This window comes from Phalangium opilio, unplaced genomic scaffold (assembly GCF_054372755.1).
Source record: "Phalangium opilio isolate 3A_F unplaced genomic scaffold, DU_Popi_V2 ptg000537l_1, whole genome shotgun sequence".
Classification (NCBI taxonomy): Eukaryota; Metazoa; Arthropoda; class Arachnida; order Opiliones; family Phalangiidae; genus Phalangium; species Phalangium opilio.
The window spans coordinates 2,738,976-2,762,037 of record NW_028324243.1 but is presented as its reverse complement, the minus strand read 5'-3'; the positions used below and the strand labels follow the sequence as shown (position 1 = coordinate 2,762,037).

The 23,062-nt window shown below is 39.4% G+C and overlaps 3 protein-coding genes across 5 annotated transcripts; 1 reads left to right on the top strand and 2 right to left on the bottom strand.

Annotated features, from left to right (window-relative positions):
- Positions 1-5,292: 5,292 nt before the first annotated feature.
- On the bottom strand, positions 5,293-21,471 carry LOC149588826 (uncharacterized). Its single transcript, XM_089862245.1, has 3 exons — positions 21,301-21,471; positions 14,739-15,035; positions 5,293-6,492 (listed from the first exon to the last, which is right to left on the bottom strand). The coding sequence occupies exons 2-3, from the start codon at positions 15,031-15,033 to the stop codon at positions 5,297-5,299; spliced, it is 1,491 nt and encodes a 496-aa protein (XP_089718371.1). The 5' UTR covers positions 15,034-15,035; positions 21,301-21,471; the 3' UTR covers positions 5,293-5,296.
- On the bottom strand, positions 10,510-12,125 carry LOC149588828 (uncharacterized). The gene is made up of 2 exons (XM_089862244.1): positions 10,707-12,125; positions 10,510-10,648 (listed from the first exon to the last, which is right to left on the bottom strand). Exons 1-2 carry the CDS (start codon positions 11,766-11,768, stop codon positions 10,607-10,609), a joined length of 1,104 nt encoding a protein of 367 aa, XP_089718370.1. The 5' UTR covers positions 11,769-12,125; the 3' UTR covers positions 10,510-10,606.
- Positions 14,790-19,585, top strand: LOC149588827 (uncharacterized). Of its 3 annotated transcripts, none has more exons than XM_089862249.1 (3): positions 14,790-14,926; positions 14,983-15,054; positions 18,102-19,585. In XM_089862249.1, the coding sequence occupies exon 3, from the start codon at positions 18,138-18,140 to the stop codon at positions 18,819-18,821; it is 684 nt and encodes a 227-aa protein (XP_089718375.1). In that variant the 5' UTR covers positions 14,790-14,926; positions 14,983-15,054; positions 18,102-18,137; the 3' UTR covers positions 18,822-19,585. The 3 variants fall into 3 exon arrangements, with proteins under 3 accessions (XP_089718375.1, XP_089718374.1, XP_089718376.1); XM_089862248.1 differs by having other exon boundaries at positions 14,983-15,125; XM_089862250.1 differs by lacking the exon at positions 14,790-14,926 and having other exon boundaries at positions 14,939-15,054.
- Positions 21,472-23,062: the final 1,591 nt, after the last annotated feature.

The window sequence follows — 23,062 nt, the reverse complement described above, 5'->3', positions numbered from 1 at the left end:
CATTTGACATATTATTTAAACGACTAGTTCCTTGAAATTTATTTTTTTTTTAAATTTTACGTATGTTTATATTTTATGCCGTAATTGTTTACACTTTAAACATTTGCTGTAAAAAAAAGTCCTTGACTTTTCAGGCACCTTTTTTTTGTATTTTATTTTCATGTTTATGTTTATTTGTTTATTTGTTTATGTGCGGAGATATCGCATCTATGTAAAGGCAAGATTATAATAAAATAATTAACAAATTTCGTATCACAATTAACCATCACCACTCTAAATAAAAAAATAATAATAGGGAACGTTAAAAATTATATTTACAAAAGAAATTTAAAAAATACTTGTAAGCACCAAAATATTATTATTATTTAATTAATTAAAAATAACCTAAAATAAAACCCTTGATTGATTGATTGATTGATTGGAAATAACGAAGTGTTTTAATTAAGTATTGTAGGATTCTTCAATGGGTAACGAGTTAATTTTAATTTGCAAATTTATTTTATTTCATTTCAATGTTAAATAAAATAACATTAATTTATTTAGAGTTAATTTTGATTAAATCAATTAACTCGTTATCCATTTATAAAGGGTTTTTGGATACAAAATATTTCACGTGTTTGAATAGATTTGAAATTGTACGCTAAATTTAATGGCCAAGTCTAAAAAGTTGGAAGTACGATTATTTGAGGTTAAATAATGTTTTTCTAATACGATAAGCACTTAATTTTAATTAAGATTATTATGGTATTGCCAACGGAAATTGTCATAAAAGAAAATTGGTAGTATAAAGCTGAATAAAGTGGAAAAACATGAATGAAGTTACACTTAGTCAAGTAAAAGTTCAGTTCATATAACATTATTCCTTAAAAGAACGGCCTTTTTTTCTAAAAATAAAAGGAAAAACATTTAAAAATATATATATGATCACTTATTATAAAATAATTGGCATTTAATTAGTCTTAAAAATAATCAAGGACAACTGCGCCATCCGCCATTGCTTTAGTGTCGTCTGCTTAATCGAATCTGTTAAGCGCGTGATCGAGTGGGCTATGCCTACATTCCTCAGGCTGTGAGAATTCAACCAATCACGTAGTGGTTCGATTTAGCAGACGCCACTAAAGCAATGGCGGATGGCGCAGTAGTCCTTGATTATTTTTAAGACTAATTAAATGCTAATTATCATATTGTAATAAGAGATAATTTGTTTTATTTTTAATATTTAATTCTTTTTATAATTAGAAAAAGCAGCCGTTCTTTTTAAGGATATTATGTTACGTTAGCTTAACTTTTCTTTTAACTGTAGAATTTGCATAGAAAAATGACCAAAGCGCACCAATAACTAAATTTTAAGCTGTTTAATGCAATCTTTGAAATACGGTGCAGCGGTTTCGCCCAGAAACCGTTGCAGACGACGGAGGGGGCATTCTATTACAACGGGCAATTTCGAAGGACGACTCAAGATTGGTTGCAGCCAGCGTGGGAAATAAGGCGGTGGCACAGGGCAAATGACCAGTTTAAAAATTTCCTGGACCAGATTAAAAATTAAATCGGAGGGGGGTCAATGGTCCACAGGACCACTAAGAAATTTCAAGGGTGTCCAGAGTCCAGACATTAGCTCATATATTTTAATTATCCACTTGTTCAATTTAGCAGACGACGCGCTCTGGCCAGTGGTCATGGACCAGTTTATTTATTCCAGGTCCAATGTCCAGTTTAAAAAAATCCTTATTTCCCACCCTGGTTGCAGCAATTACAAGTCCATTAAAGTATAAAAGGGTTAATTAAAATAGGTGAAACGATATTTATTTAACATTAGGGTGTCTGCATGTTAATAATGTTTTAAAATAACTGGATTTCATTGTTGGTCAACTAATAACTAATAAGTAAGCTTCACTGGTATCCAAAAACCCATATATTTTAAATTATACCTAACAACAGAAGAGGGGCAGCTAATAGAGTAGTGGCACTCCATGTTAACTACCCATAGAGCTTAATACAGTCAAGGCAAGTAGGTGCCATTACTCTATTAAGGAAGGAATATTATAGTTTAATTGTTATTATAAATACTAAAATACTAAATAAGACGATCGAGGGTTTATTTTTCGTTACGATCAAGACATCTAGAATAAAATAACCGTTACAATTAATTTACATTTTTAACACATAAATTAAAAGTTTTGTTTTAAAATTTAATAGAAATTGAGTTGTTTTTAACTGGTTTAGTTAATTAACCCAAAATAATAATGAATGAATGAATGAATGACTATTTATTGTGCATATAAAAAACCACGAAGGTTCACGAGAATATACACAGTTGTAATAATATCATATTTGCATTTCCTAACTGTTAAGAATATCAAATGGAAGATAAATTAAAAACAAACCAAGTGAAACCTTGTTAATCCAGCTCCTTGTATTTAACATTAAATATATCAAAATTTTCGCCAAAACTGTTAACTGTAATTTGCATTCTTTTAATTGGATTTAAGTGGTTAAGAGATTCTCTAAATGTTTTCCTAAACCTTCCAGACTTGGGGACTAGAAAGTCCAACCGTCCTAGCAAATCTGGAAGAGTTATCCTATTATTAATTAATTTATGTAGAAATTTAACGTCGTTAATAAGGAGAATGTGAGCTATAGTAGGAATGTCCAAATACCCTAGTAAAATATGGTAATCATATGGAGCCTTTTTCATGAAATAAGTATGGCAATATTCAATAAACTTCCGTTGCACATTCTCAAGTAGTACCTTTAGATATCTACTACAACCACCCCAGGCCAAGCCACCATACAGGACCCGTGATCTCACTAGGGCTTGATAAAGGAGACGGAAATGGTCTAGGGAATTCAATTTCCTACACATCTTCATGCAAACAGCTAGAGTACGGCGACTTAAAGCAACGCATTTATGTACTTGCTCGGTAAAATAAAGTCCTCTGTCAAAGATCACGCCAAGATCTCTCACAGTGGACTTAAGGGGTATGTGAGCGCCCTCAATGGTATAGTCGTTGGAAATTTCTCTAGCAATTCGCCTTGTAAATGTGACATGCACGGATTTAGTTGGATTTACTGGTATTTTATTAAGAGAGCACCATCTTCCTATAGAGTCAAGGTCAATTTGAAGTAATTTACCGTCTAAGTTAGAATTAATACTTTTGAAAACTTTATTGTCATCAGCAAATTGAAGAATACGAGAATGTAAAACCGAAAATTGTAAATCGAAAAGATACATATTAAAGAGTAATGGTCCAAGAGATGATCCCTGTGGAACCCCACAATTAACTTCGTATGTTTTCGATGTGATTATGCCATTGCATTTCAAGACATTGACTCGATTCGCCAGATAGCTAGCAATCCATTCCAAGATATCACCCCCCAATCCAAGGGCCTCTAACTTGTCATGAAGGTAAGAGTGGGAGACGCGGTCGAAGGCCTTGGCCAGGTCAAGGTATACAACATCGACCTGGCCCCGGCACTCGACCTCAGGAGCCACGTAATCCATAAAGGAAACGTGGTTCGTTTCCACACTCCTACCCGGAACAAAGCCATGTTGACAGTCGTTGGGTAGCAAGCTAAACCAACGCTGTAAATGTACGTGTACTACTCTATCAAATACCTTAGCAAGAACGCAAAGAAGGGAAATCGGACGGTAGTTTCGGACATCGCTGGATTTTCCAGACTTGTAAACCGGGACAATGACAGCTTTTTTCCAAAGCGTTGGGAATGAGTGAGTACGGAAGGATAAATTAAATATATGCTCCAATATAGGTAACAATATATCCCCACAGCCCTTGATAACAAACGACGGAATTTTGTCGAAACCAGTAGAGAGTTTGTTGGGTAGACGATTAATAGCAGCATATATGTCCGCTTGAGTTAGTTTTAAAGAGTTATTAGGCGTTGTAACTAAGGTAGAAGTATCAAAAGTGTATTTTGAACTAGTTTCAGTATTGTCAGTCGAAATTGTTGAGAAATGCGCCATGAATGTTTCCCCCAATTGCTCCGGATCAGTAATGATTGTCTTACCAATTTTCAATAATATATCAGAGTGTCTGTCTTTTAGATTACCATTGATAAAACTCCAAAATTTTTTGGGTTGGGACAAGGCGTCTCGACAAGCATTTACTGCCATAGCAGCTTTGTCCCTTACTGTAAGCCTTCTCACCAACGAACGGGACAGCCTAAAATTAGCTATGTCGGAAGCTAACCCCGACCTCTTTTTCTTATTAAAATAATATTTTTTGCGCTTGATAGCCTTTTGGAGGTCCAAAGAATACCAAAAGGGGAAGCCCCGATTATTACGCGGAATCTTGTTAGGGATCGAACTATCCATAGCTGACGTTATATATTCCGTTAATGTCTGGACACAAAAATTAACATCCTGCGAATCCAAAACCACCGACCAATCTGAATCGCGTAAAATTGAGTAATAATAATAATAATAAAAATAATAATAATAATTAAAATTAATGGAATGTTTACAGCAATTTCACCATCATTTTCCTTTATTTATTTAGTTTTTTTTTTGATATTAAAAATTATTAAAAACAAAACCTAATTGTAATTTCATTATCAAAAGCAAATACCTTGTTTCCAAAGATTGTCGATCTATTACCATATAATTTAAGTATCAGCCAAAATTTTTATCATTTATACAAAATGTTAGGATTTTTGTTTAGTTTAGTTTAGTTTATTATACATTAGGCGAATTATTTACGGCTACGTACCCTTCCGAATGAATGAGAGACTCGAGAAATATCTACGTTACATCTCATTTAACACTTTTACTTCTCAGATTTTTTTCATTCCGTTCAATGGTTCAAATAATTTTGGTTTGTTACTTAGAAACATTTTTTTTCGCGTAGCTAAGTTTTTCTTCGCTTAATTAGTTCCCCTATTTTTTATTTCATTTTGTTACGCTTAAATTATTAAAACTACTTGGGAAGTTAATTAAATTTAACGAAACTAGGCTAAATTAATTAATTAAATAACGCGATTAATTAATAGCTACGAAAGAAACTCATTTTCAAGTTCGCGAATAGTCGGCGCTCTTTGCGATTGTTGGTTTGGCCGATGCGCGGCGAGTTGCATGACAGCCGTGAGTGGTACGGTACCATCCTGGGATTGTCCTTCGACGGGTAAATCCAATAAGGTTTTAGCGTCAATCGGGTGAGGCCTAGGCCGCGATCTTTGTTGTAAACCAGGTGAGGGATGATGATAGGCCGTTAACTGACGCGTGGGAGAAGCCACGGGGTTTTTATCGTGATGGTTCATTACAAACCTGACTCGCGAATTCTCATCTCCACTTGGGGTCTCGGGTGTTGTTACCATTCGAAGTAGTTCCGTTGATGACAACGTGACCGGTATTACGCGTCAGCCATCTTTTCGGTGACGTTCGAGGCCCCTCGGAACTTTTGAATTTAGACACCACCGGAGAATGCGCGTGATGTTGATTGGGCGGGGCCGAGGAGTGACGGTATCGATAGTCTACGGTCAAGGGTCTATCGGTGGAGGCGTCCAGACTATTTTGTCGACGAGGCGTACCGGGATGGGAGCCCGAGTGATGTAACGGCGAATTAACTATTGGCGCGTAAACGACTCCTAGTTGCTGCTGCTGTTGGGTTAAAGGAGGGATCGGGGGCGGTTGAGGCGTTGGAGAGGACAAAACCACGGCGCCGCCGGGAGAGTTCAAATGGTCCATCTCGACGTTATCCGAATCTTCTACGTGAAAGGATGGATTGACGTTCGAAGACGAGGCGTTTGAGGTAGAGGAGACATTCGAAGAGGTTCGTCGGTGTCCAAACACTATTCTTTGAGGAGTTCTCGGTGCCGGTACTGGTGGGGCGCCGTTAGAGGAAGGGTTATCGTACGCGTGGTAATTTTCTTGAACCGGTATTCTACCTACAAATTCGGGATATATCCTTTCTACGTGAAATACGTCAGGCCTAATATTATCGGGATAAAATCGTTCGATGTAATAAGGCTGTTCGGAGGATGAAAGCTGACCACCGTTAGTGACTGTGGCGCCGGTTCCTCGATACTCTTGATAGTAGTATTGCAGAGCGGCGCCGCCGCTACTCGGGTCTTGTTGGTGAGAAGGCGAAGACCGTGAAAAATCCTGATAGACGGTGGTGGTAGAGGCCACTTGATTTTGGTAACTATCTTGTCGGAAATATTCTACGTATCCCGGTGGTGCCCTTTCCCCGATTGGCAGCATGCCAACGACGGGATGAGCCCCGCCAGAATTTGAGCTAACGTAACCGTGCTCGCTCTCGCTACTCGCCGTAGAAGATTTTCTTCTGGGACTCTGGATTTGAGAAGAGCCACCGGAACCTATGCTAGGATTATGTTGCGGTGACTCGGCGAACCTCATTGGCGAACCCATTTCGAAGGTTAAACCGGGCCTGTAATGCCTAGTTTGCCCGTGATAAGTATTATGAGGATAACCAGACACCGTAGAAAATTCATAATCGACCATCAAATAAGGTGATCCTGAAATGAAACCCAATCGAAATCTCAATGCACAGAGGCAACTATTACTAGAGAGAAGTGTACCACCACAAAGCGGGGTAAGTTAACATCATTCTTCCCAACATCATTTTACATTTGGAGTGCACAAGGTTACTAAACCGAATCACATACGCGATAAATAGTTCCCCCATCATTACTATATCTATTAGCGTTTAACAATTTTCCAAGGCGCATGCGCTTGTGTGTTTTTGTCTCACGTTATTGTTATTGTTATTGTTGAAGGGGGTGACGCGTCGCCGCGTCGAGCACCGATACCAAGGGTATATTGTGCGCCCCGAACTGGTTAGACTGCGAAGAGTCCTGTCGCCTCGATGAATCGGAGAATCCGATTGACCGAGACAGTAGAGAACTGGTGAGGTTCCATAGTATGCATATCGAAATGCTCAAACCTCATGGCCGCGAGATAGTCGCAGCAACATAGGATATGGGAGGAGGTTTCCTCTTCCTCCCGGCAGAACCTACAGAGTGGGTCATCAACGATGCCCAGTAGGTGCAGGTGTCTATTCAGCCGGCAGTGTCCAGTGAGGAGACTGGTGACCAGCCTAATTTTGCTTTTGGTAAGGGCAAGCAGTTCCTTTGCCCTAGTAATAGAAGGACCCGGGACAAACTCCTTGGCTTGTCTCTGCCCATCCATGTCTAGCCAGAGTTGCAGTTGAAGTGCAGACATCCGGCAGTGAATCCTATGGCGAATGATGCCATGGGGGATGGGAACCGCAGGCTCAGGTCCGAAGAACTTCGCCTCAGCCCCCCTTTTGGCATACATATCAGCCCTCTCATTGCCCAGGTATCCGCAGTGCCCTGGCACCCACAGCAATTGAACCTTGTTGCGGGCAGCCAAAGAACTCAGCAGATCCAGGCAGCTGAGCACCAGTCTAGAATCGACAAGGCACTGATTTAGCGCCTTGAGAGCGGCCTGACTATCCGAATAAATCTGAATCGTCCGTCCGCGGTAGTTTTTCTTGTTGCAGAAATCCACACATAAACAAATGGCCATGATTTCCGCCTGAAAAACGCTGGCAAAGTTGCCAAGGCTCTCGTAAAAACCAAACTTCTTGGTCAAGCAGTAGACCCCGGCACCAACTCCAGAGTCCGTTTTAGAGCCGTCCGTGAACCAGACGGACTCCCCCCCAGTTCCAAGGACTGGGGTGGTCTCCCAAACAGCGCGACTGGGAAAGTGCACGCTGAAGGGCTTGTCGAAGTGGTGTGATATAACAGACTTATCTGAGACCATCACAAGTGATGGCTCAGTACTGCTGTACTCACTGAAAAGCTTGGTGTGACTGAAGTCCCAGTGCTTGGGCTTCCACCAGCCGAGGTTGTTGAGCCTACAGGCTCCCATAATAGCTTCTTCCTCAATAAAGAGGTGAAGGGGAAGCATATTGAGAAGGATTTCCAGAGAGGCTGTGGGGGCTGTCCTCATGGACCCCGTGATACCGATGCACGCCAGCCTTTGAAGCTTGCGTAGTTCATCTTGGGCTGTCTTAAGGCGAACCCTGGGCCACCAGACAAGGGCTCCATAGGAGACCACTGGCCTGATGATCCTAGTATAAATCCAGTTTACAGCGCTAGGGCTTAAACCCCAGGACTTGCTGACTGAACTCCTTAAACGCCAAAATAGAATTTTGGCTTTCTTGATGCTCAGATCAAGATGGGATTTCCAAGTAAGCTTGGCATCAAGGGTCACGCCAAGGTACTTGACCTCGGAGGACTTCTTTAAAACCTGTCCAAAGAAGGAAATATCATTGAAGAGGTCATTAGTCCTTTTCCGGGTAAACGGTATAAGGACAGTCTTATTGGGATTGACGGTGAGGTTAACTTCCCTACACCATTCCTCAACATCATGTAAGACAGATTTCATCAGTGCAGCGATAGTTGCAGGGAACCTCCCTGTAACAATCACTGCGATGTCATCCGCATAGCCAAAGCAGTGACACCCCCCCTCCCCGAGTCGGCCCAGCAGCTCATCCACCACCAGGCACCAAAGAAGAGGGGAAAGAACCCCTCCCTGAGGACAGCCACGGTCGGTGGAGATCTCCAAGGATTCCCCGAGAAGAGACGCCGTCACCCTACGGTACGTGAGCATGGATTTTATCCAACGACACAAAGTGTCGTCAATACCAAACCGCTCCGCAGCGCGAAGGATAACTTCACTAGAGACCCTATCAAAGGCCCCCTCAATATCAAGGAAGATGGCCAAAGACATCTCCTTGAACTCGATGGCCCTGTCAAGGCAGTTCAAGATGCCATGGAGCGCCGTCTCTGTAGATTTGCCTTTCTGATAGGCAAACTGAAAAGTGGACAGGGGTGTGTGGGAAAGAACACCATCCCGCAAATACCTGTCCACCAATTTCTCTAAAGTCTTTAGGAAGAAAGAGGTAAGACAGATAGGTCTAAATGCCTTAGCCTCAAGATAGCTCGTCTTCCCAGGTTTGGGAATAAAGATAACCTTCGAGCGCTTCCAGATATCTGGAATATGCGCCAGAGCAATGCAGGCTCTAAATATCCTGCACAGATAGGGGCCAATGGCGTCTATGCCTTCCTGAAGGAGGGCGGGAAAGACGCCATCTGGGCCAGGGGACTTATAGGGCTGAAACGAATTTACAGCCCACTTAAGTCTAGAGTATGTAACTATCTTATTGGCGATGCCCCAGTCCGCCCTGTGTGCTCTTCGAAAGTGCACGGGGGGAGTGTCGGTGCTTGTGGGGTCAAAAGCCTCGGAGTCCGGAAAGTGTACCTTAAGCATATGCTTAAGGGTGTCAGTCCCTGACTTGGTAAACTCACCTTCTGCCACCTTAATGGTGCTGAGCTGGTGAGTGTTATCGTGAGCCAGGATCCTCATGATCTTGGCAGTAGCGGGGGCATCAGAGATGCTACCGCAGAAGTCCCTCCAGGAGTTCCTTTTGGCCTCCCGGATGGCTTTATTATACTTGTTAAGGGTCTGTCTATAAATAGTCCAGTCCCCAGTCCTCCTAGCCCTATTAAAGAGTTTACGAGTGAGCTTGCGAAGCTTGCCAAGTTCCGTATTCCACCAAGGAACGAGCCTCGGCCGGCTGGCAGGCTTCGCCGGACAGTTGTGGTGGTAGGAATTGATAATGGCTTGTTGCATGAGATCAACTGCCAAATCAAATTCCAGCACCGAGGAAAGCTTTGGAGCATTACCTCTGAGTAGGATGCAAAGTTCCTCCCTGTAGCCGGACCAGTCGGTCCGACGGGGATTACGCAGTTCCGTCTTAACCGAAGTTGACTTGACCGCGACCGAGAAGCAGATGTGCCTATGATCCGAAAGAGACGGTTCATTAGACACATGCCAGTTAGAAACCGACAGACTGATATTGCCTGTGGCCAGGGTGACATCAATGACCTCCTTTCTGTTAGAAGTAACGAAGGTTGGCTCATTGTGCCTGTTGAGAATATGCAGGTTCGTACCGACCAGATATTCTAGCAGTTCATCACCACGTCTGTTGCAGTCACTACTGCCCCACGTGACATGGTGGGCATTGGCATCGCAACCCAGAATGAGCCTGTCCCCCTGCCTCTCACAGCGGTCGACAAGAGTGACAACCTCCTGTGGTGGAGGGGAGCCAGTGGCATCATGGGGAAAGTAAGCAGACGCCATGATAAGGCCAGTTGCCTCTCCAGAAGAGGAGGGCATTACCTTAATCACAGCAGTATCCCTAGTGAGGTAGTTCGGAAGCGGAAGGATGTCAAGACCCTTCCTGGTCAGAACACACGCCCTGGGGTTGGGTGAGGTAAAGTCATAAGAGATATTACCTGCATTCTTTAAACCAAGGATTTTGCCATTATGAATCCAAGGTTCCTGAATGAGGGCCACATCCAGGCCCTCTAAGGCAAACCTCCGGCAGAGAACTGCCGAGGCTGCTTTGCAGTGATGCAGGTTGATCTGGATCACCTTGATGCTCATGACTTAGGGAGAGAGGCGGCCCCGGCTACCGCTTGGCGGTAGCGTGGAGTCCCGATCCAGGACCGGTATCTCCTTCGCCACCACCAGCAGCACCCTCGGCCCCCAGCTCCATCCCAGTAACAGGAGCGCAGGTCCTCTCGGTATCAGAGTCCTTCAAGAAGTCGGACTCTGTCCCGAGGTCAATGTCTGAGCTATCTGGAAGGGATGGCTCTAAATTAATACTAGCAATATTTGCTGCCAGCTCCCCACTCACGCTGGCTGCAGTATTACCCTCTTCTTCAGAAGCCTCAGAGGCATTCTGGAGAGGGTCCTTTGGCGCATTCAGGACTTTAAATGTCCCGACATCTACACCAGTAAGACCCTCGAAGCCGGCTTCCTTGATGGCCTCCATGGAGGAGCCATCAATTAGGAAGATCCAGCGTCTGGTGCTCTTCTCATCGAACGACTTCAGGCACCGCCAACAGTCGGTCAGAAACCTTCCATTGTAGGCCTTCAATCGCCGGAGAAGAGCCGCCGGATCAGTGGTGCGACGGTCCTTGGTCCGGAAGGACACCTTGAACGGCTTCGGGAGTTCACTGGCCTTCATCACTGAAAGCCGTGTTCCCCCTATGGCACGCTCATTATGGTGTAGCACCTTCACGAGCCATTCACTGGTCGCAGAATCCCCACATGAATAGATCATGGCCCCAGCCATGATGTGGAAATTGAGAGGACGTGGCAGCGAGCTTCCCGAAGAAAGCTCAGCGTCCAATGCGTCAAGTATAGCGGCCTGGATAGGAACGACGTCCTCCTCCGTGACCGCATTAGTCGGATAGCCATCTTTAACGATGGCCATCTTGACAATACTGGCGACGTCGCAGTAAGACTTGGTCTTCTTTGACGCCGCAGCTTGTAAGCTAGGCGAGGGATCAGGGTCCTCTGTCCTAGCTCTCTTGCCAGAAAGGGTGGTAGCTTCTCTTGCACCAGGCGTAGAGTCCGTACCCGGGACGTTTCTCCCAGCACCCGAAGGTACAGGAGTCACATCTCGGCCCGTATCTCCTGCACCCAGTGCAGAGTTCTGGCCACCTTTTTGGGGTTGTTTTCTTCGGCGGTTGGCCCTGCGCCTCCTATTTGCTTCACTCAACCTGGTGGAACCCGATTGAGGAGCAGGAGGCGACTTTTGGCCTTCCGCCGATTGCGGGTGGCTGCTGCCAGAGGCAGCATCTCGCCCAGAAGCAGGTTGGGAGTTGCCTCCTTCCCTGAGAGAAGGCTGGGTACCGGTAGAACCGGCTCCATGCCCAGGTTTTGTTTTGGTTTTTGTTTTTAAAGAATCCATAGAGATCCCACGAGTAATGAGGCAAATAAAAGGTCGCCACCCGGTAGTCCTCAACCCGGGTGGAAGGCTAGTTACAACGGGGTTTCGCCTGGTGCCCCGAGGGGATCGTTCGAGATACCGTAGATTAACTTCCCCGGTACCACACAGCCCTCAGCACGATACCTGCACACCTTGGCTTGGGAAGGGCGCGTATCAGCTCAGCCCACAAAACGCAGTGGTTGCCCAGCTCTCACCACCGAGGAGGTGTGATACAACGCACTGTTGAGGACCCAAGCTGGCGGTCGCGCAAGCGAAAGGTAAGGCTGAGCAGCAAAGCAAGGGGGGAAATTAAGCGCGCCATCCAGCTTGCGTCTCCAACTTCGAGAGCCTTGTCTCACGTTAAGACAATCAAGGTTTGTGGGTACTGGGTTGATTGCTGGGTATATAGTACCAACCAAACAGTATAGAATTCACCCTACACGGTGCGATGCCCATCTGAAGTTTGAAGAGCGGGAGAGCAAACAAAAAGGGCGAGCCCGGCATGAAATCCTGCCTAAATTGGGCAAAAATTATTTTGCCTAGAGATGGCGCTATATCTGCATCCGTTTTGGTCCAATAAATTGGGGGAATGAAGAGGGGAATCAAGGAATAATTCGGAACATGTAGTTGACGATAGCATTACATGGGAAACCCGGCTAGTGAACACTCCCTAGAGTTAGTTAATCCATGAGCCCGGGAAGAATGACGTTACATAACTAAAGTATTAAGAGGAAGCAGAGTGTCATCCTTCTTCTATTATCCCCTTCTGCTATGACTTACTTCTGACTAAACACTGTACTCGAATCAATATCTCTAAATAAACAGATGGAAATTCTTTACACTTATATTTCATGATTCAAGTTCCAAATCTTATCCAAAGTAAAAAGTTCAAAATAGGACTTCGAATGTCAACAATGAACTGCAACATAAGTGGCTAGTCCAAAAGTGTATAGATATATAATCAAAAAGTACACTTCATTAACAATTCCCTGCCTTTGGCTGTAGACGACACGTAAACTGAGAAGCAAGCAACCCTACGCTCAACCACCTACAGGAACTAACCAACAAGGGAAGAGCTTCTTGACGCCATAGGTTTATAGAAAGTTGTACATGATGCTGGCGATCCAAATGCTAATTTTTGGTACTATAGCAAGCCTATTCACGGCTTTTTCCCTGTGCCACGCAAAGAGGGCTCGACGCTATTCTGGGATAAAGTAGGGCTTCTCATACATCACTGCCTTGGGGGGGGGGTGGCAGTTAGGATTTCACAAATGGCACTAGATGTCGCTTTTCTGAGGTTTTAAACTGGCGGCAAATTCAAAACTATGGGAAATTGTTAGCAACGACGAAGTGAAATCTGCTAAGTTCGTCTCGAAAAAAGAAAGCAAAAAACCGGTCAATAAACCGGTTCATGCTGCTAAACGGTTTCCGAGTTTAATTCGCCTCAGAAAAGAGCCATCTAACGGTTACTAAGCGCAAATTCAAATGTCACATAAAAAATGCTTCTGTTGTACATTTCAAGGCCTAGTATTAGAGAAGGCAGTGCATACATAGTTTTCAAACTAGGAAGATTGATACCATTTACAAAAGGAGACCAGCTAACTACTTGGTGGACAAAGCGTAGTACCACGTAGCCTGGCGCCTCCTGGTGTAAATGGTACCAATCCTCCTAGTCTGAAAACTACGCCGCATATTACATGGCGCGGACAAGTTTCAACAAAGTGTACTTTTTGCTTTTAACTTATATACTTTTGGTTAGAGCCACCATCTTTTTCCAACTTCAAATAACAAATCTTATTTAAGAAAGTTCTTTACGTACAAACTGAGTGTTAAACACAGCAACACTAGTAAGGCTTGTGTCTTTGAATAACAATCAAAAGACGTTAGAAGTTAAGAACTAAGTTCACTAAAAAAGGCCTATTTTAGGATAAATTGAAATAAGTTCACTAAAGAAGACCTATTTTAGGATAAATTGAAATATATCGAGGCGACGTCATAGTAGCTGTTTAATGGTAAATATACTTAGTTCTTATCTTCGACTTCCGACTTAAGATAAAATTAAACTTTGTTAACTTTGAAAGTTTTTCTCTGATACACTATTTGCGTTTAACATAAGTTTATAAGTGATATGTTCCATAAAGATGACACTTTATATACTTCGTAATGTTAGGGACCTACAGCTCGAGCCAGTTCGAGAACGAGGAGCGAGAATTGCAGAACTACACTCAGTTAACTTTGTAGTCCATCTATTCCTATTTTGTATATACTAAGCCTTGGTCAGCGCCCCATTCACCAGGCGTCGCTTTACCCTGAATCTATGAAGTTTCACCTACGTCAGTCACTTCGTGAGAGCGACGGAAGCGAGAATTGCAGAACTACACTCGGTGGTTAATTTTGCAGTCGATCTAGTACCTATTTAGTCTGCAGCACTAAGCCTTTGTCAGCGCCCCATTCACCAGGCGTCGCTTTACCTCGAATCTATGAAGTATCACCTACGTCACTTCATGAGAACGACGCGAGAATTGAAGCCCTACAATCAGTTAATTTTGCAGTCCATCTAGTTCCTATTTAGTCTGCAGTACTAAGCCTTTGTCAGCGCCCCATTCACCAGGCGTTGCTTTACCCTGAATCTATGAAGTTTCACCTACGTCACTTCATGAGAACGACGCGAGAATTGAAGCCCTACAATCAGTTAATTTTGCAGTCCATCTAGTTCCTATTTAGTCTGCAGTACTAAGCCTTTGTCAGCGCCTAACCAGTCGTCGCTTTACCCTGAATCTATGACCTACTTAAATCACTTCATGACAAGCTCCAGTTTCTAAGTTACCAGTGACAAACTTACGGAGAACATATCTTATCAACTTATGGTAAATTTAACAAGAGCATTTTGACTCAGACACTTCAAAGCTATGACTTAAAACTTCAGTAGTGAATAAAGTCCAAATGACTTACCGAGTTCTCTACTTCCCCAGAGTCGTTTCTCTTCCTCTTCCTCTTCTATCCAGTGATTGGGTGATGGTGAAAGCCTGGGATGAATATTGGTATGCCTGACGAGCCGCACGTCAAAGCCAGCTCCGAAACAGGCCAGCATAGCGGTTAAGTTGTAGAGCACGGCGTCGACGTGCTTTCGCGTTAACGTTGTAAGTATTCTTTTAAGACTAGATCCAGGATCAGAAAGAGTTATTCCGTTTTCAAGGTGGCTATGTCTGGGAGAACCAAATGGCACATCGTTCCACGAGTCTTCCATTGCTAAAACACAAAAAACAATGTGAGTTATGCAAAGAAGGCACTGACGAAATTTCCAGGGAGCGCAGACGACGTGTTAAATTCCTTGTATAGGTATTATAGGAATTTGTTTCTGGAATTATATAGGATTTTATAGGAGAAAAAAATGTGTTTTTATAGGAAAATATAGGACTTAAAATGTGCATAAATAATACTACAGGGAGTCCAGCCAAAAATTAAAATTCCTTGTAAGAATAATTTCTGGACTTATAGGATTTTATAAGGGAAAAAATGTGTTTATATAGGAAAATATAAGGGAAAAAATGTGATTTTATGGGAAAATATATAGGAGAAAAGTGATTTTATGGGAAAATATATAGGAGAAAAGTGTGATTTTATGGGAAAATATATAGGAGAAAAGTGTGATTTTATGGGAAAATATATAGGAGAAAAGTGTGATTTTATGGGAAAATATATAGGAGAAAAGTGTGATTTTATGGGAAAATATATAGGAGAAAAGTGTGATTTTATGGGAAAATATATAGGAGAAAAGTGTGATTTTATGGGAAAATATAGAGGAGAAAAGTGTGATTTTATGGGAAAATATATAGGAGAAAAGTGTGATTTTATGGGAAAATATATAGGAGAAAAGTGTGATTTTATGGGAAAATATTTAGGAGAAAAGTGTGATTTTATGGGAAAATATATAGGAGAAAAGTGTGATTTTATGGGAAAATATATAGGAGAAAAGTGTGATTTTATGGGAAAATATATAGGAGAAAAGTGTGTTTTATGGGAAAATATATAGGAGATAAGTGTGTTTTTATGGGAAAATATATAGGAGAAAAATGTGTTTTTACAGGAAAAGATAGGAGAAAAATGTGTTTTTATGGGAAAATATATAGGAGAAAAATGTGTTTTTATGGGAAAATATAGGACTTAAAATGTGCATAAATAATACTACAGGGAGTCCAGCCAAAAATTAAAATTCCTTGTAGGAATAATTTCTGGACTTATAGGATTTTATCGGGGAAAAAATGTGTTTTTATAGGAAAATATAGGGGAAAAAATGTGATTTTATGGGAAAATATATAGGAGAAAAGTGATTTTATGGGAAAATATATAGGAGAAAAGTGTGATTTTATGGGAAAATATATAGGAGAAAAGTGTGATTTTATGGCAAACTATATAGGAGAAAAGTGTGATTTTATGGGAAAATATATAGGAGAAAAGTGTGATTTTATGGGAAAATATATAGGAGAAAAGTGTGATTTTATGGGAAAATATATAGGAGAAAAGTGTGATTTTATGGGAAAATATATAGGAGAAAAGTGTGATTTTATGGGAAAATATATCTGAGAAAAGTGTGATTTTATGGGAAAATATATAGGAGAAAAGTGTGATTTTATGGGAAAATATATAGGAGAAAAGTGTGATTTTATGGGAAAATGTATAGGAGAAAAGTGTGATTTTATGGGAAAATATATAGGAGAAAAGTGTGATTTCATGGGAAAATATATAGGAGAAAAATGTGTTTTTATGGGAAAATATATAGGAGAAAAATGTGTTTTTATGGGAAAATATATAGGGGAAAAATGTGTTTTTATGGGAAAATATATAGGAGAAAAATGTGTTTTTATGGCAAACTATATAGGAGAAAAGTGTGATTTTATGGGAAAATATATAGGAGATAAGTGTGATTTTATGGGAAAATATATAGGAGAAAAGTGTGAATTTATGGGAAAATATATAGGAGAAAAGTGTGATTTTATGGGAAAATATATAGGAGAAAAGTGTGATTTTATGGGAAAATATATCTGAGAAAAGTGTGATTTTATGGGAAAATATATAGGAGAAAAGTGTGATTTTATGGGAAAATATATAGGAGAAAAGTGTGATTTTATGGGAAAATATATAGGAGAAAAGTGTGATTTTATGGGAAAATATTTAGGAGAAAAGTGTGATTTCATGGGAAAATATATAAGAGAAAAGTGTGATTTTATGGGAAAATATATAGGAGAAAAGTGTGATTTTATGGGAAAATATATAGGAGAAAAGTGTGATTTTATGGGAAAATATATAGGAGAAAAGTGTGATTTTATGGGAAAATATATAGGAGAAAAGTGTGATTTTATGGGAAAATATATAGGAGAAAAGTGTGATTTTATGGGAAAATATATAGGAGAAAAGTGTGATTTTATGGGAAAATATATAGGAGAAAAGTGTGATTTTATGGGAAAATATATAGGAGAAAAATGTGTTTTTACAGGAAAAGATAGGAGAAAAATGTGTTTTTACAGGAAAAGATAGGAGAAAAATGTGTTTTTATGGGAAAATATATAGGAGAAAAATGTGTTTTTATGGGAAAATATATAGGAAAAAAATGTGTTTTTATGGGAAAATATATAGGAGAAAAATGTGTTTTTATGGGAAAATATATAGGGGAAAAATGTGTTTTAATGGGAAAATATATAGGAGAAAAATGTGTTTTTATGGGAATATATATAGGAGAAAAATGTGTTTTTATGGGAAAGATAGGAGAAAAATGTGTTTTTATAGGAACATATATATAGGAGAAAAATGTGTTTTTATCGGAAAATATAAAGGTAAAAAATGCGTTTTAGTCAGGGGAGAGTTGTTAATTTTTCGGTGTTACTTGGCGGAATTAGCCAAGTTTGATTTTATAAGTGAAATATGTTAAAAACATGATAAGCTATCGATTTAGACTTGTCTTCCAAATTTCATCAGCTGAAATTAATTAGTTTTAACTCTTTCAATTAAACGAAAAATTCACTTTTTTGTTGGTGGAACCTTGTGAATTCAAGAGATCATTGTTTAAGTTTGGAATATTTTTCAACATTTTTTTTATTTTGCACACATTACGAACAACTTTCCACGCCTATATTAAAATTAAATTTCAGCTAATCAAACAACTAATATGATACATTATACATTAACTAAACTGAAATTAAGTGAATAACTATCTCATTAAATGTTTAATAATCCAAAGAATGAAAAAATAGTTCAAAAACACCAAAAATGCTTAATAATACCCCCGAGTAAAATCCATTAAAAAAATACGAGTTTCAGGTGTCACCTCCATCACTTTTCAATCCCGACGGCACTATGTACATGCTAGGTAATAAACACGAACTTATAACGGAAATCTTAAAGCTGCCACTACCAGAAGTCCTAAACATCTATGGCCGTACACTTCCTGAAAGAAAGGTCCTCATTATTGATGCCATGTGCGTCGTGCAATCCTTCCAAAGCTCTAAGGATATTACCTCGGCACAAGAACTCTCAGATAAATTTGTGCAAAAAGTTGAGCGCATGGGTTTTATGTACGACGAAATAAGGGTACTGTTTGATCAATACGTTGTGGCTTCTTTGAAAGATGCAACACCTAAGAGAATTGGGAAAAATACAGCCGTCCACTACCACGTAAACGACGCAACCAAATTTCATAACGTGAAAAAATTTCTTCTCCATTCTGAAACCAAGTCCGAATTGACTTCTTATCTTTCGGATAAATTATTGTCTTATTTTAAAGACAGTGAGACGATCTTAGTAGTTTCTCATCATAATCTGATTTCGGCGAATCGTCCATTGGAAGATGTTTTTGCAAGCCAAGAGATGAGACACGGTCGTCATTCATTGGAAGAAGCAGATCAACAAATTATTCTTCACGCCCAAGACGTTGCGAGAATAAGTCCCAGAGGCACTCAACTGGATGTATATTCGCTAGACACTGATGTACTAGTGTTCCTCACAGGATTTTACAAAGATATACCAACTAGTCAACGATGATCCGAAACAAAGACCAATATAAAATTAACGACTTCTACTACAGACTAGGACCAAAAAAGCCTCAGCGTTGATCGGTTGGTATTGCTTTAAAGGCTGTGATAGTACTGGATGTTTCGCAACCATAGCTCTTAAATCCCACTTCAAAACCTTAATGGCATGTGATGACAGCATCTTGGAGGCATTTGCCCTTTTTGGAACCAATGCCCTTATATGTCATGAAATCGTTGCACAAATGGAAAGGTACGTCTTCCTTCTCTAGAAAACGAATGCAGATCATTCCTTTGAGTCTTTGAAAGACCTTCGTTGGGATATGTTTGCCAAATCCGGAAAGGAAGGAAGGCAACCACACATTAAGAGAGCTTATTTACAAAGCTTAGTGGTTAAAAAATCTAACACAACAACGCCAAACTTTCCCAAACCAACGGAGTTCGGTTGGGAGGAAAGGAATGGTGTTTTCCATCCAGAGCGGTGTACGTTGCCTCCAGCACCAGAAGCTCATTTAGCTTTGCGAAAATGTTCTTGCAAGAAAGGCTGTCATGGTAGATGTGGTTGCTTCAAGAACAATTTGAACTGTACAGACCTTTGTAGTTGCAACGAATCATGTCATAACAGAAAAATTATTCAAAATATTGAAGAAGAGACTTTTGCTAATTTGAACTTTTTATGAGTTGCATATTGTAATTTACCTGATTTAAACTGTTTTAAAAATTCACTTTCAAACATAAATAACCAAAAATATTGCATAAAATATGTTAAATATACTTTACTTGGATGAATTTAGTTTATTTAAATATAATGTATTAAGTTGCTTAGATTTTGTGGAAGATAGGTAAGTAGTGTTAAGCGTATGGGAAACGTAGCGAAGTTAAAACCTTTAGGTCTAAGAATCACAAAGTTCCAGCAACAAAAAGTGAATTTTTCGTTTAATTGAAAGAGTTAAAACTAATTTATTTCAGCTGATAAAATTTTGAAGACAAGTATAAATCGATAGTTTATGATGTGTTTAATCTATTACACTTATAAAATCAAACTTGGCTAATTTTGCCAAGTAAAATACAAGTGTCTCCTGACTATTTTTATAGGAGAAAAATGTGTTTTATAGGAAAATTAAAATGCTCGTATATAATACTGCAGGGTGTCGAGCCAAGTTTTAAATTCCTAATAGTTTTTCTGGAATTATGGGGTTTAATAAGAGAAAATAATGTGTTTTTATAGGAAATATAGGACTAAAAATGGTCATGTACAGGGAGTCCAGCCAAAAATTTAAATTCCTTATAGGGAAAATAGGACTTTTTCCCGGAATTATAGGATTTTATAGGAGAAAAAAAATGTGTTTTATGGGAAAATATAGGACACCTAAATGCTCATTTATAAAACTACAGGGCGTCCAGACGAAATTTTAAATTTCTTATATAGGAATAATAGGAGTAAAATGCTCATGTATAAGTAGTCCAGCCAAATATTCGAGATCCTTATAGGAATAATAGGAATTGTTTTTGGAATTATGGAATTTTATAGGAGAAAATGTGTTTTATAGGAAAATATAGGACTAAAACTGCTCATAAATAATACCACAGGGAGCCCAGCCAAAAATTAAAATTATTTATAGGAATAATAGGATTGTTTTCTGGAATTATAGGATTTTATAGGAGGATGTGTTTTTATAGGAATATATAGGACTAAAATGCTCATGTACAGGAAGTCCAACCAAAAACTAATTCCTTATAGGGAAATCGGAATTTTTCTGGAATTATGGGCTTTTATAAGAGAAAAAAATGTGTTTTAAAGGAAAATATAGGACTAAAAATGCTCATGTAACTATTTTGGCTTAAACTATGAAGAAAAATCCCAAAAAAATAACGAAATAGATTTTTCTTTGGAAAGAAGAACCTAATTAAAATATAATTTATAAAAAAATCCTGAGCCAGCAAAGTAATTTCGGTGACTGTCTAGTCAAATGTGATCTCGATAAAAACAGCTAAATTTTGATAAATTTGATGCTAAGCTATACAAAAACGTCGACTAAATCAAAAATATAGGATATTATAGGACCTGTCATGAAAATATAGGATATTATAGGACCCGTCTTGAAATTATAGGATGTTATAGGACCCGTCTTGAAATTATAGGATATTATAGGACCCGTCATGAAATTATAGGATATTATAGGACCCGTCTTGAAATTATAGGATATTATAGGACCCGTTTTAGCAGACGCCACTAAACCAATGGCGGATGGCACAATAGTCCTCGATTATTTTTAAGACTAATTAAATGCTTATGTTTTAAGTGATCATTTATTTTTAATTTTAATATTTAATTCCTTTTATATTTAGAAAAAGCAGCCATTCTTTTAACTATAATGTTACGTTACCTGAACTTTTCCTTTAAGATAATACTTCTAATGTAAATTAGTAATATTACACCACATTTACCAGTTAACAATTTAACGGTGATTTGAAGTTGGTGGTGAACCTACCTATTTCTTCAAGAACGCAAGTATTGGAGACTCCTCCGACCAAAGGATAAGTATTACGTTGAGATTTCTCAAGATTGGGAGCGCTCTTCGACCATCGCTTCGTATCGTCAATCAGAAGTTTCTGTCTCCCGTAAACCCGTTCTTTCTGATGAACTGAACTCGGACCCCACGTTTAACCTTTAACGCCATCTGTCGGTACTATTACGGGCAAAAATTATTTCACACTATTTCATCGGTAACAAAAAATTACATCATAAACCATTTTCCACAGCCAAATATACCCATAGAGTGTAGCGACTAGCTTGAACTAATTCTACTGGGCCGGTAGGCCCTTGTAGATATGACATGACACCCTTCCGTAATGTTAAAGAAAAAGTCACACCTTTTAGGGTTAGCGTCCCATAGAAAAAGCATTAAAACATTTTCGTTTTTTTAAGGCAATTGTGGCAGGCCATACGGAAAAAGTATAGCGAAGTTAGTTTTCGGAATACTTCTAAATTAACAAGCATTTATTAAACGGGAAACTTACCTGTTTCGATTTTTAATTAATGAATTCTAATTTTTGTAATTTAACTAATTAAGATAGTAAGTCAAAAAAATACTTTTGGATCAGATGTCAGCCTAACCTTATAGCGCGCTTAAACCTATTTTCTTCATTTCGTTCTCGTTGACAACTAGAAGGTCCTAGGTTTGTGGGTGCTAACAAGTTACGTTGACTAATTGTAAATGTTGGCTTTCTTGCTGATTTTCCTAATTTCTTAGCAGTAGACTCCAACAAATTACTTTGGTATTTTGTCCGAGCTTGAGCACCTTTATATGTATTTTCTAATTAACTGTAGCACCCTTAATAAGAAATAGGTCGTTATCAGGTCGAAGTAATTCAGGTAAATAATTACAGTTAATAGAGGTTTTTATATCATTTAAAGTAAGCTTTTCGACGTTCTTTACGGCCAAGGCTTAAGTTGTATTTTAGTTACTCTATGTTATAAAGTGTTTATAGTGTCTTTCCTTTTAAAGATTATAAGAAAGCTAATTTCCAGCTCTGTTTGGAATTACAAAATACGTAGTCTGCTTCGATTCATGCTACAAATCCCAACCCTAGGGCCAAGGTTTTACGCTTCTTGTAACTTAATACTGTATCTATGACAGTTTGTTGGCGCTTCTAGTTTTAAGTAAAAAATGCCATATATATCCAAATTATTATGGTTTAGAAATCAACGGTAGTGTTTTCACCCTGTGAAGAATTCGACTTCAAAATATTACAGGAAAGATGACAAAATTTCCAATTTGTTTTCCCTAGGGCAGTTAAAAGAGTGGTGTTAATGTTAGCGCTGTTAAGTCAACATTCTCATTTGAGGACTGGTATAAACGGTTTCATTATTTGTTAATCTCACTAAAATGCTACTAATTGTCAATGAAACTAAACCAATGTAGAGGACCAGATTATTCGTTAAAACAATTTTGATCCTATTGAATCAGTCATACGTTATCATTTTATAAACTACTTGTTACTAACAGTGAATTGTTTAATTCATAAGAAACAGTTGTGCTGGTTAATCCAGGAGGACAGTGTCGTTATATAATTTAATTAGTCAAATAATTTTCATGTTTACATCACAGATTCTCTCAACCTAACCACGTTAGAAACGGAGGGTTACGTTGTTTTCTATTTCCACAGTCCACATTGCCGTTTGTTTATTGGTTTAAATTGCTATGAATTGTAAAGGTATTTGATTTAATTACTGATATTAAAGCTAAACTA